This window comes from Mirounga angustirostris, unplaced genomic scaffold (genome assembly GCF_029215605.1).
Source record: "Mirounga angustirostris isolate CCGP_5_RB_7025 unplaced genomic scaffold, mMirAng1.0.hap1 SCAF_17, whole genome shotgun sequence".
NCBI lineage: Eukaryota > Metazoa > Chordata > Mammalia > Carnivora > Phocidae > Mirounga > Mirounga angustirostris.
The window spans coordinates 38,138,907-38,152,675 of NW_026991725.1; the positions used below are offsets into that span (position 1 = coordinate 38,138,907).

General features: G+C 52.4%; 1 protein-coding gene across 4 annotated transcripts in view; it reads left to right on the forward strand.

Moving 5' to 3' along the window:
• DNAI2 (dynein axonemal intermediate chain 2) overlaps positions 1-13,769 on the forward strand; it is a 35,657-nt gene that overhangs the window by 3,301 nt on the left and 18,587 nt on the right. For 3 of the 4 annotated variants that reach the window (XR_010408714.1, XR_010408715.1, XM_064583399.1), the window contains exons 3-7: positions 174-269; positions 7,457-7,650; positions 9,339-9,500; positions 10,528-10,649; positions 13,420-13,562. Coding sequence is in view for 2 of the 4 variants with exons in the window: in XM_064583399.1 (XP_064439469.1) it covers positions 174-269; positions 7,457-7,650; positions 9,339-9,500; positions 10,528-10,649; positions 13,420-13,562 (717 nt within the window). In the remaining 2 variants the exon portion in view is untranslated. The remainder of the gene's footprint in view (positions 1-173; positions 270-7,456; positions 7,651-9,338; positions 9,501-10,527; positions 10,650-13,419; positions 13,563-13,769) is intronic. The other variant, XM_064583400.1, reaches the window with a different exon arrangement.

The following is a 13,769-nucleotide window of genomic DNA, read 5'->3' on the forward strand; positions in this document are numbered from 1 at the left end:
TCGTGGACTGGCCTGGGGGCGGGGGGAGGCCACGGCCAGGGGCTGCTCTCAGCAAAGAATCTCAGCAGCCAGTTCACCTGTGATTGGGCAGAAATCAGAGAGACACTGAAAATTGTTTTTATCCGGATGCCTGGGCATACTCCTAATTATATGACCTCATGCTGGCTTCCCAGGTCGGCTGACATGGGCCTGCCCAGGGGTGATGGCTGTTCTGCCAGACAACAGAGCTGCCCAAGGCCATTGCAAGCATGCAGGCCTTCTGAGTGCAGGTGGGTGTGGGCAACCTGTAAGAAATCATTGCAATAATATGAGAAAGGTAGTTGGAGGATGCCTTCAACTTCTCCCATTTCCCTGTACTTCCCCACCCAGGGAATAATGTGTGTGTGGAGGGTCTTAGCTTTCCAGGGCTCGGGGGAGGGGGAGGAGAATGTCTATGTTTCCAGTCCCAACCAGCCAATGCTCCACTGTGGAGCCGATCTGTTTCTTCTGGATGCTTTGTTGGGGTCTGATTCACCTCTGACTGCACAGAGCCAGTTCAGTGGAGCTTTCAGACCCTCCTGCACCCAGCCAGCCCCCATCACCGCCCTCAGTGCCCACCGCAAGAGAGCCCTTTGCTTGGAGGCACAGGTGGGAACAGGAGCCAAGGGGAGGGGGGCTGGTGGCAGCCATTTGGGGGGCTTGTTAGTATGGTTGGGCAAAGTGCCATCTTGGGAATTTTGTTGCACCTGCCCAGTTAAAGGCAGGTGGGTAGCGGTGAAGACACATTTATGGAGAAGTTGGGGAACCAGAGTGGGGGAAGATTTGCTTTCTTTCCTGTGATTTCACAGCTCCAAAAACCCACAGGAAGCAATCCAGGTGCCTTAGCCTGCCTCTCGGCACACCACCACAAACTGGCCCCAGCTGACCTTTGCAAATTCCTCCTTCATTCTCTCCCCCACAGGGACTGTCAGCTACCACCACCATGATGCATCCCCCTCCCCAGAATGTCTTTTTCCATTGCAACCACCCCTCCCTCCCACACACCATGCCCTCCCCCCAATCTGGAATGCTCTCCCCACTCCTTGCCTTGCAACTCATCACCATTTTTCAGGACCAGTTCTGACCCCCAATCCCATTTTTTGGCTGACACGTCTCCTATCTACCCCAGTCCAGATCTCCAGCGCCCATCCCTGAACTTGGTTAGCCTGCTTCTCTGTGGTGGGAAGTACGGGGCTGGCTTATGTTTGGGTGCAGACTCTGCTATCAGCACCAGCCCGGGCACTCTGCCTCGTTGTCTCAGTCGGGCCTCCCAATTTTGTCACTGTACCCCCACTTTGTAGATGAACAAGGTCGAGTCTTAGAAAAGGAAAGTAATTCTCCCGAAGTCATATGATTAGTAAATGACCCAGCCGGGATTCAAACCCCTGCGTGCTAGCCCCCAGTCCCCTGCTTCCAGTTTATATTATCTTGCTTCACTGCCTTAGCCCCAGGAGGAACTTCATTTTATTCATTCATGCATTCAGTGAACACTTAATACATGTTTACAATGTGCCAACCACCAGCCAAGCTGTGGAAACACCCAGCCCCTGCTGTCCAGGAGTGTCTGTCCTGGTTGTGTGTGTAGTCAGCCTTGGTTCTTACACAATGTGCGGGGGATAGGGTAGCACAGGGGAGACTGGGAGGTTTAATTCCCATCGAGTGGGACGAGAAACCCGAAGGAAGGAGCAGTAAGACAACCTGCCAGACCACAGGCAAATAGACAGCAGAGCCGGGCATCCCACCCTGGGCGCAGGACTTCCGAAGCGCTTACTACAGTAATTCGCATGTTCTCAGGATCTTGCCCAATGCATTTTTTGTAGACTTGGACAAGCACCTCGGCAGAGATCCCACAAACGTTTATTATCACCGGTGTTTGACTTACGTGGTTAATTTTTCTCCTAACTCCGGGAGACCCCCCCCCCCCCACAGGATGCTGCGGGGTGGGCGGTCACGTGCTCCGGGGCGCCCTCCGCCCCGCCCCGCGTCCCGGCCCGCCCAGGGTTGCTAGGCAACAGGTAAACTCCCCGGGTCTGAGCCGTTTGAGAAGCGCTGGGGTCGGCGCTGGGGCTCAGGTGCTCCCTTTGCGGCCTGGCGGCGACAGGAAAAGACCGAGGGTAAGGGCGCGGGGGCCGGGAGGAGTCGAAGGCTGAGAGGAGAGGAGAGTGAAACGGGGAGCCCCCGAGGGTAGTAATCAGCGATGGCGCAAGAAGCTCCTCGTGGGGGCAGCCTGCGGGGGTAGCTCCACCGGACGGTGGGTGCCAGGGGTCCCCGCCCCATCCGTCCGGGTTGCCCTCGGTACTCTGAGTCACAGGACCCTGCGGGTTCTGGTCGCCTAGCCTCCTACACCCCGTGCTCCCAGTCAGTCTGGTCCAGATCCACCAGTCTCCTGGAGGGGCGGGAGACCTCTAAAGGGTTCGCAGCTGGCTGGCTGGAAAGTACAATCTGGGCTGGAGTAGCGGGAGGTGGGCTTTCTGATAGGGGAGGGAAGGGAATTCATAATTATTGATCACTGACTAGGCGGCAGCTCTCCTAAATGCATGGCTTTATTTACTCCTTAACCCGAGGGGGACATTCTTATGCCCATTGGATACCATGCTCAAGGTCACACATTTAGTTTCACCTTCCTGCAACACGTTCAAAGTTTATCACAATCTCTGGAACCACAGAAGTGTATTATTGGCTTTTAGACCCTGTGCTTCCCCCTCTCACATCTTTACCTAGCTGTGCTTTGTTTTTCTGATCAGAAGTGGAAGAGGAGGGGGCAGAGAGTTTTAGGGGAGAACGCCAGGACCCGGCTGGTACTCGGCATGGGACAGAGGGAGTGTTGGGCTCTTTCCTACACCAGGCGCTGGGGACAGGGCTGAGGGAAAAGTCCATAGTCTGCCCTCAAGGAGACAGTGTTGTAGTGGGGAGAGCAGGTAAACACCAGCGCAGCACCCTTCAGTCCTGGGGACCTCCTTCCACCTCTGCCTGGCCTCATCCTCCACGTGCTTGGAGCTCACCCCAGGTTGACCCCAGTGCGCCTCGGTTGCCCTGGTAGGATGCCCTGGTAGGGGCCGGGTGGATTCCTAGGGAGATCTGCCTCATTTGAAAGCAAATGAGTCCCTTAGGACCCCACATTCTAGAAGGTGCACAAAGACATAAGAAAGAGGGAAGGAAGCTCTCCACCTGCATTCCTCTGCCCAGCGACCAGGTGTCACACAGAGGCGCAAAGACGGGGGGGGGGGGGGGGGGGCTCCCAGGGACCACGAGGACGAGGAAAATGTTCTCATGTTTATGTTAGGTGGAGTCCAGCACGGAGGGAAAGCAGCCGCCCCCCTCTTGCCTCCCTACTAAGCGCCCAAACTGAGCTCCCCAGCGCCACCCCTCCCTCAGTCCCACCCCAAGCTTGGAAAACACACTTTCTCTTAAGTCAGGGAGGTTCTTGCCAGGAATCACTTTGCTCGAGGTCATTGCACAAGAGGTCATTGCACACAAGCACAATTGGTGAAGGTTCCAATCCGACTGTCCTGGGACATAGGAGACAGTCTTCGTTTTGATGTTCAGACTCACACATCTCCAGGCCTGTGCATTCTTGTGTTTGAGACTCCCAGCAGAGTGCTGCCTGCCCCTGGGTCTCTAGGTTCCCACGGGTGGGGGCCCCCTCCCCAAACTCCCAAAGGGCAGCAGTACCGCCCCCACCCCCCTCGGAAGCCCCCTTTGCAGACAGACAGCAGGGCCCGGGGAAGCCCAGCCAGTGGTGCTTGTCTCACAAGCGGGGAAAGACCTCCTGAGACCCCCACGCTGACCCCGCTATTCATCTTTGGGTCCTGCCAGCTTGTGAGAAAGAGCCCGCTCTGGGTCCCTGAATGAGCTGTCTTCCCGTCACCGGGCCAGCCTTTAAATGTCCCCTCTGTCTGCCTCCAGATAGAAAACAATGCCTCTGTTCTCGCTCCTGGCTTGGTCTTGGGAGGCACCAAGAAGGAAAGCAAAGCTGTTTAAAATATGATCTGGGCTAAAGAGGCTATTTTTGTGCCCCTGGAGTTTCCTCATGCTCTTAAACCTCCTTGTGTCTCCAGAGAGCTGGCTTTTTCAGCAACTGTCTTTTCACAGAGGGAGAGCCAGGCGGCCCGTGACTCTGGGGACCCCGGCGCCGCCCTGTGGCCCTTCAACACTTGCCCATGTAGAATGAACACATTAGGGCCACCTCCTGCAAGTCGTGTTTCTCTTCCCACCCTCTGCTGTCCAAGCCGTCGCTTCTGCCTGTCCTGGTATAGGAGAGTTTCCAAACCGTGAGAAAGGGCGGGAAAATCCTGTTTTCTGCAAGTCTGGTTCAGGTCCAGCCATTCTGGGGCTGGGAGTGGGTTGGGCGGCGCTGTCCTGAAGCAACAATGGGTGTGGATGTAAAGGGACCTAGAAGTTAACCCTCCCACCCTCACCCCCTCGCCCCTGCCTCAGCTGCTCCAAGGTCAAGGCCACCCCAGGCACATGCTCCTGGCTTGTCGCACAGCTCATGGCCCTCTATTGCAGGGGCCAGCAGCCAGGACCCATTGGTCGGGGTCCTTGCAGCCTTGGAGGTGAGGGGAGGCAGATTAGACACATCTCTGGTCATAATATTCATCTGGGGAAATTGAGAAAAAACAAATTGCCAGGCCCCGCCCCAGACACAGGGTCAGCATTTGCAAGAGGGGGCCTGGGAATCTCCATATTGCAAACAAACATCCCAGGTTTGAGACATGCTGGCTGAGAGATTAAGAACCCTCACTTTAAGTCGGGGGTTCTCAACCCTGGCTGCACGCTGGAGTTACCTAGGGAGTTTGAAATATCCCATGGAGAGACTCTGATTTCATTTGTCTGCAGTTTAACCTGAGCATTGTGATTTTATAAAGGCCTCCAGGAGTTTCTAAACCTATAGCCAAGGTTAAGAATCACTGCTTTAGAGCCAGACGGCCCTGGGCCCTGGCTCTGCCTCAACTTAAGAACTGTGACCTTTGACAAGGTGTTTAAGTTCTCTGGGCATTGGTTTCTTCATATGCAAAATGAGAATTGTATCTGGCGGGCTGTGGGGGCAAGCAGTGAGGGTACCTGCAAACTGCTGTTCACAGCACTCGGGACCCGCAGATATCAATATATTCCGGATGCAAGTCCTTTATCAGATATGATTTACAGGTATTTTCTCCAAGTCTGTGGCTTTTCATTTTCTTAATGTTATGTTTTTTGGTTTTTTTGTTTTTTGTTTTTTTTTTTTAGAGAGAGAGAGAGCATGTGTATGTGAGGTGGGAGTGGGAGGTGCAGAGACAGAATCTTAAGCAGGCTCCACGCCCAGTGTGCAACCCAACACGGGACTTAATCTCACGACCTAGAGAGCAAGACCTGAGCCAAGACCAAGAGTGGGCGGCTTAACCAACTGAGCTCCAATGTTATCTTTTGAGGTGCAGAGTTTTTAATTTGAATGAAGTCCAATTTATTATTGTGTTTGCTTTTATGGACCATACTTCTGATGCCATTATCTAAGGAATCTGGTCTATCAGCGTCATGAAGATTTCCCTCTGTGTTCTTCCCCCTTAGTTTTATAGTTTTAGCTCTTACATTAAGGCCTGCAATCCATTTTGCATTGATCTGTGTGTGTGTGGTGTGAGGTAGGGAGTCCAATGTCATTCTGTCCCATGTGAACGCCCAGTTGGCCCAGCACCATTTGTTGAAGAGACCATCATTTCTCCTTTGAGCTGCCTTAGTACCTGTTACAAAAATCAGTTGGCCATAAATATAAAGGTTTATTTCTGAACTCTCGATGCCTTTCCATTGATACATATGTCCATCCTTATGCCAGTACCACGCCTTCTTGATTATTCAGCTTTAAGTAAATGTTTGCTGAATGAGTAAGTGAAAGAATGGAAACTATATATAAGGCATGAGGTCTGGCATTCACAAAACCTATAAATTCCTAGAAAACTCTGTGTAATTAGCTTTCTTTTTTTAAAAAAAAAAAAACAGACTCATGTTGAGTGCCCCAGAGGGCATTCTTGGGCAAAAACTCCAGTACAATGTTGCTTGGTAAAATGAGGGACTCCCCTAGCATCTCTTGCATTTTTCATCTGTTTCCTAAGTTTGGACATTTGTCTGTGGGTTTTACTGAAAGCAGGACCCATGTCCTCCAAGTACCTTCCCACAAGGTCCCCATTCAGTTCGAAGCTAGCAACACCTGCTCACAGGCAAAAACCTAAACTCTGGGTGACCAAAGACCTTCTGTTGTAAATCCGATCATGGCAAGGCTCTTGTCCAGCTGTCCTCCCCATGGCTCCCACCCACTCATCCAAGGGCTCTGTGCAGTCCCAGGAGCCTCACAGACCCACAGTCTGAGCTCTGGGGAACCTGCCATCAAAGACACGCTTTCTAAGAGTTAGGTGTGGCCACAAAGGGTGACTGTGCTTACCTCCACAGTACGGTATTATAGACTCATCAGCTGGCCAGCCATGGAAGTCACCAAGGAGCTCTCAGACCCCACAGAGTCTCCTGGTGTGACAGGGGTCAGTGAAGAGAAGAGCCATCTGTGGGAACTGCCCACTGCGTTTCGAAGACTTCCGGTTAGCATCCGTGCGGTGGAACCTTGCGTTCCAGCTGTGCTGCAGCCTGAGTACGTCAGGTGTTGGAGTGACTGAGTGGTCTAGCCACGGTCAAGCAGCTAGGGAGAGGCAGGACCAGACCTTGAGGTCAGCGCCCAGCCCAGCCTGCTTTCCAATTCCCCACTGCACCCTTTGTGACCAGTCTTTCAAAGGCTCAACTATTCTGCCTGTTGGGAAGTGGGCTGGCTCTCTCCCCTTCTCCGGAGGACTCCCAGCCCCGTCGTGGTTGGAGTGATGTAGAGGGAAGAGGCTCCAGTGGGGCCCCCGGGCGTGGCGGAGGGTAGAGTCCAGTAACCTAGAACTCTGGGAAGGGAGTTGTGGACAATCAGGTGGTTGGGTGGGAGTTTCCAGGGGGGCCTGGGGCTCTCAAATCCGTGTGCTGTATGACCAGGTCCAGTGTGTGGCAGGGGATTTAGTCCAACATAATCGCCTCAATATTTCTTCCTGCCCCCCAATAACCATATTAGCTCAGTAAACACTATCATTTAGTGAGTAAGAGCCGTGGAGTCAGGCAGAGTGGCTGGACCCCTTATTAGCCATGTGGTCCTGGGCAGGGGACTCAGAGCATCTCTAAGTATGAGATTCCTCCAAAGTAGAATGGTGATGCTATTGTCCACCTCAGAGGGCAAATGCAAGAACGGAACCAGATAATGCGCGTAGTCATTACTCAATACATGATTTTTTTTTAATGCAGATGTGGCTTCTGAACAAATCCCCTAGGACCCGTCCCCTCCACCAGACTGGGAATCTGGAGCCAACCCTGGTGAGGCCCGTGGGGACGGGGAAGCAGCCAGGTGGGGCCCCTTACTGCACACCCTCCCTCTGTCCCCCTGCAGCTGCCGGGACCATGGAGATCGTGTACGTGTATGTGAAGAAGCGAAGCGAGTTCGGGAAGCAATGCAACTTCTCCGACCGCCAGGCGGAGCTGAACATCGACATCCCGCCCAACCCCGAGCTGGCCGAGCAGTTTGTGGAGCGGAACCCGGTGGACACGGGCATCCAGTGCTCCACTAGCATGTCAGAACACGAGGTGGGGCCCTGCCCTGGGGCACTGGGCCGGTGGAGCTGTAGTTGGGCAGGGTGGCCAGCCAGGGTGGTAAGGAGGACAGGGTGACTCCATCTGGGTGACTGGTAGCCAGTTAGAGTGGCCCAGTGCAGATGCTGGAAGTATGAGGGCAGAATGACCCCATGACCCACCATGGTGCCCAGGGGCAGGAAAAGACCCCGAGCCAGCCATTCCCCAGGCCAGGTGAATGTGACTCAGGATGCTCACTCTCCCGTGGGCTCTGGTCTTACCCCCTAAGACTCTTTAACTAGAGTCATCTGAGGCATGTGGTGCAGCTGGGAGAGGTAAACTGAGAGAGTGGGGATTCGGATCTACAGGCACCTGTCCCGCTTGTGAAAAGGAAAGGGTGCAACGGAAAGTTCTAGTCAAAGGGGCCTCCATGATAGGAGAGCGGAGCGTCATGTTGCAGTTCGAGCTCCCTGCCTGTCTAAAGCGGGTGGGTGAGCCGCCTCGATTACGGCAAGCGCCGCTGAGAGAAAACTAGCTTGAAGGAGAGAAGCCACTTGGTCATGTCCCAAATCAACCCGGTGAAAATCACACTTGTTTGGCCAAAAACACTTCATGGGTGGTTCCAGTAACTCACGGTTCAAACGCACTGAGTTCCTTGCTCTCCCAGAGCTGATTGCTGTCACAGGGACCGGGGTGATGCTGTCCTCGGAGTAGCCAACTAAACAGGATGGCCTTAGGGTCTCCAGCCCGTGAAGACTTGTTGCTTTTGTGAGCCCTGGCTTAGAAAGGAAAGAAAGGGAGTGACTGCTTACTGGGTTTGGGGTCTCCATTTGGGGTGATGAGAAAGTTCTAGAACTAGACGGAGGCAATGGTGGCACAACATCAGGGAGGTCCTTAATGCCGCAGAATTGTACACTTTTAAATGGTTAAAATAGTACATTTTATATGTATTTTACCACAATTTTTTAAATGGCGGTGGGAATAGAAAGGAGGCAAAGCGACAAGTTTAAGGGATAAACTACATCTGTATCTACCATCCTCCCTGCCACAGAGAACGGGCAGAGCAATCCCCACCTTTACATCATTTCCCTGTTTCTTTTTTTTTTTTAAGATTTTATTTATTCATTTGAGACACAGAGATACAGAGAGAGAGAGAGCATGAGCAGGGAGAGAGGCAGAGGGAGAGGGAGAAGCAGGCTCCCTGCTGAGCCAGGAGCCCGATGTGGGGCTCGATCCCAGGACCCTGGGATCATGACCTGAGCCGAAGGCAGACGCTTAACCATCTGAGCCACCCAGGCGCCCGCATTTCCCTGTTTCAATACCCGTGACATTGTTAATGGTAAGGCAGAGCAGGCTCATTTGCTTCTTTTCCTTTGGGACCGCACAGAACAGATGGGTGGACTCCTCTGGTCATTAGGGTTTATGTAGAGTCAAAATTGGATTTCCCACAGCCAGCGGCATCGGCCACGAAGCGGCTAGCTCTGTAGGGCAGCACTTCCGTGGCTACCAGTGACCATCTGAGGACCAGAAAGTTCCTTGCTGGAACCTGACAGAATTATGGCTTTGGCCAGAAGCACCTCATTGGTCCATCCCTGTGTGTTTGGGGCCCCGGAGGGGCAGGGGGCCCGCGATCCTGGTTGGCGGAAATGTCCTCATGTTTACACCTGGGGCAAGCATGTTCTCACCCACGGCTCTTTGTTCAGGCCAACACGGAGCGGTTTGAGATGGAGACCCGGGGGATTAACCATGTTGAGGGCGGCTGGCCCAAGGATGTGAACCCCCTGGAGCTGGAGCAGACGATCCGGTTCCGGAAGAAGGTGGAGAAGGATGAGAACTACGTCAACGCCATCATGCAGCTTGGCTCGGTGAGGCTTCGTTCAGCCCCAGCCATCACTCGGGCTCCCCGCCTGCACGTGAAGCCCTGGGTGTGCCTGGCCCTGTGCTCGGCTTCTGTGGCTACTTGGGGCAAGAGCACTGACTACCTTCAGGAACCTTCTATCTGGGAGCAGGCAGACCCAGTCCATAACAGCAGACCATAGGGGAAGACGGGAGGGTACAAGTGCTAGGCAGGCTTTAGGAGGACTCTGACAAGTGCTCCCCTTAAGCAAAGAGGACCCCAAAGAACCCTCCCAGCAACCACCTGCCAGTAGGGATCATTCATTCATTCAGCACATTTGGACTGAGCTACGAGCCTCTGCCAGGCACAGCAGAGATTGCAAAAATGAATTGCAAAAAAAATTGCAAAAATTCACCTACATCCTGCCCCCAAGAGTTTATAGTCCACTGGAAGTCAAAGACAAATACAGAGATAACTCCGTATAATGTAGAAAGACATGCTGTAAGAGGAGGGATGACTTGCTATTTTGCTCCGTAAAGAGGGAGACTTGATTTCCTGTTGAAGGGATCAGGGAAGGTTTCCTGGAAAAGGAAGCCCTTGAGCTTGGGCTTTTCCTTGTTGGACATCTGGAAAAATGGGGAGGGCCCTCTGGGTGGCAGAACCAGAAGATGGGTGCTATATATGGAGTGATTACTAGTTCTGTTTGACTGGAGCAGTGTTTCTTCACCTTTTTTTTCATTGTTGTCCCTCAATGAGCCTTTTTAGACATTTTTTCCTAATTGCCTTCCCCATGACATTTATATATATATATATATATGCTTTATACATAAAAAGTAATATTTATATATTTATATATATATGTGTGCTTTATACATAAAAAGTAATATTATTTTACCCCCCCAAACCAATTTTCACCCCCTTGGAGGTGAAGGTGCCCCCATGGAGAATGCATGGGCTGGAAGGATGGGAGAGACCACTGGATATGTCTTGTCCCTGCCAGTCCTGGTCCATCTCAGTCCTGGTCAGGCTAAGAACTCCCGATGTGTCCCCCTCAGATCATGGAGCACTGCATCAAGCAGAATAATGCCATAGACATCTACCAGGAGTATTTTGATGACGAGGATGCGGTGGAGGTGACAGAGGAGGCCCCTTCAGCTAAAACCATCAATGTTTTCAGGTACCTCTCTAGCTAGGCAGGTGTCTGGCTGATCTCTGTCACCCCTCTGGGTGGATGCTTCCAAAGGTCACTCCTTGCTGATCACCCCATGCCGTGGGTACAAAGTCCTCTGTGCTACAAACTTGGTAAGGAGCAGAGCAATAGAACACCCAGCAGCCAACTGGTCCTTACCTTGGGGGTGGTCTGGTTGATGGAAGAGGAGGACAGACTCAAGGGAAAGACTAAGGGAATTTGCGAAGCTGCGTGCAAGCCAGGTCGATTCATGCAGGGCAGAATGAGTACAAAGTACGGGACATCCGTGACCCAGCAGCACTGTGGGCAAACAGGACCCCCATCCACACTCACGGGAGTGTACCTGGTAATAACCTCCAAGGACAGAGTTTGACAACAGGACTTTCTCCCATAGATACATGTGTGTGTGGAATCACTGTGTGTGTGGACATTCACTGCAGCAGGGCATGGGCTAGCCAAAGACCGGAAGCAAGATGAATCCATCCGTAGGGGACTGCTTCTAGCAATTCTGGTAGGCCCACACAGTGGAATACCACGCAGCTGTCAGAATGAAGGAGGAGACAGCCCCTTCTGGGACAAGATTTACTTTGTGAAACCAAACCACAACAAACAAGGTGCAGAACAGTATGTAGGGTAGCACTGTTTTTTTGTTTAAAAATAATATATATGTGTACCTATGATTTTGGAAGTGGTTAGCCTCAAATGCCAACCCTGGGGGATTCATTGGGCTACCATGACCCACTGAGGGTCCTGGGAAGTACTTGACCTCGTCCCAGCACAACCAGGAAGGACCCTTTTTTGATCCAGGGCTGAGTCGCGGTGTGCAGAGCAGGACCAAGGGCTTCGAGGAGAAGGGGCCAGGACGGGGTGGGGGGGCTGCCCTCCCTGCTGAGGTCTGATCTTCCGTAGGGATACCTTAGCAGGATGATGGTTTGGACATCATCCTGTCCAACCTCTACGTTTGACAGATGAGGGGACTGACCCCAGGGAGGGGATGGTGCTCAGGACACACAGTGGGTGGGCGACCCAATCAAGGATGGGACTCTGGTCTTCTGGATCCCAGCCTGCACTCTTCTCACTCTAACAGTGCTCCCAGGGGAGGAGTGAAGTGGAAGAATCAGGGGGTGAGAAAGCTACGTGGCTTCCCACTTTCCTGTATTCCTTCTGATTACTTCAAGGACAAAGTCTCAGTTTGGGCCTTTTCTACTTCTTGCTCATTCCCCTTCCTCTCTTTTTTTCTTCTTTTTTTAATTAAGACTTTATTTTTCAGAGCAGTTTGAGGCCCACAGCGAAACTGATTAGAAAGTACAGAGAGTTCCCACACGCCCCCTCCACCCCACACCCCCACAGCCTCCCCACCATCAACACCCCGGCCCGGGTGGGGCCTTTGTCATACCGTCGTGAGCCAGCGTTCTGATATTGCACCATAACCTGGGAGGCTTATAGACAACAGAAGTTTCTTTCTCACAATTCTGGAGGCCAGAAGTCCCAGCTCAGGGCAGTTGGGTTCTGCGTCCAGTGAAGACCCACTTTCTGGCTCACAGGCGTCCATTTTCTCACTGTGAACTCACAAAGCCGAAGGGGTGAGGGAGCTCTCTGGAGCCCTCTGTCAGGTGCTAATCCCATTCTGAATGGCTCAGGACCAAATCACCTCCCACAGCCACCCCCTAATACCATCACATTGGAGATGAGCTTTCAACATATGAATCTGGGGGACACAACGGTCAGCCTGTGGCACTCCCAAATCCACAGTTTACATTGGGGCTCACTCCGTGTGTTGCACACTCCGTGGGTTTTGACAAATGTATCATACAGAATAGTTTCACTGCCCTCAAAGTCCCGTGCTCCACCTTTTCATCCCTCCCTACCCCCAGACCCTCGGCCAACGCTTGATCTCTTTACTGTCCCCATGCTTTTGCCTTTTCCAGAATGTCACATAGTTGGAATCATACAGTATGTGGCCTTTTACAGACCGGTTTCCTTCGCTTAATGATGTGCGTTGCATTTCTACCCTGTCTTTCCGTGGCTCGATAGCTCATTTCTTTTTAATGCTGAATCATATTCCCATGTCTGGATGGACCCCAGCTTATTTATCCATTCACCCGCTGAAGGATGTCTCGGTTGGTTCCAAGTCTGGGCGATTATGAACAAAGCTGCTGGGAACATTCATGTGCAATATGTTGTGCGGACAAGAGTTTGCAATTCTTTTGGGCAAATGCCAAGGAGCAGGATTTCTGGAATTCTCCACTTTCCCTTTAATTTCAAAAGCCTTTCCCTTTAATTTCAATAGCAATGGGAAATCAGGCCTCAGGCTCAAAACTTTCAGCAAATGAAAATATCGGACTGGAATTTAATATTTTTTATTTCCATGGGTTTAGTGTTTATCATTGCCTTCTGTTTATGGCTGGCTAGAGTGGATTTTTGACTAAGGGAGTCCTCTAAACTTTGTTCTTAAAATAAATTTCTCTGTGGGGTGTCTGGGTGGCTCAGCTGATTGAGCATCCGGCTCTTGGTTTCAGCTCAGGTCGTGATCTCAGGGTTGCGAGATCAAGCCCCGTGTCAGGCTCTGCACTGAGCATGGAGCCTGCTTAGGATTCTCTCTCTCTCCCTCTCCCCCGTCCCCTGCTCTCTCTCTCTCTCTCTAAAAAGAAAGAAAAGAAAGTTTTCATAAAGAAATAATTGAGTAAATAAGGGGTGAAGAGGTGTGGGGAGACTTCCACTCCATTCCAGTCTTCTGCCCTCTTGCTCTCCGGTGAAGGGATCCCCAGGAGATCAAGCGGTCAGCCACACACCTCTCCTGGCACCCTGATGGCAACAGAAAGTTGGCGGTGGCATATTCTTGCCTGAATTTTCAACGGGCGCCTGAGGGCATGAGCCACGAATCGTACATCTGGGACCTGGGTGAGGAGCAGAGCGGTCCAGGTGGCCGGGAAAGCTGAGGGGGCAGGGGAGAGTCTTGCAGAGCACAGGAGTGGAAGGTAGAAGCCACAGGCGGGGGGGGGGATTCTCACAGGGCTGGTTGCTCATAGGGAGGGACCAAGGACCCCAGGAAGCCGCTCATCCCTTCCCTGTCTGGGTTCAAGCACAGTCAAATGGGAACCATATCAG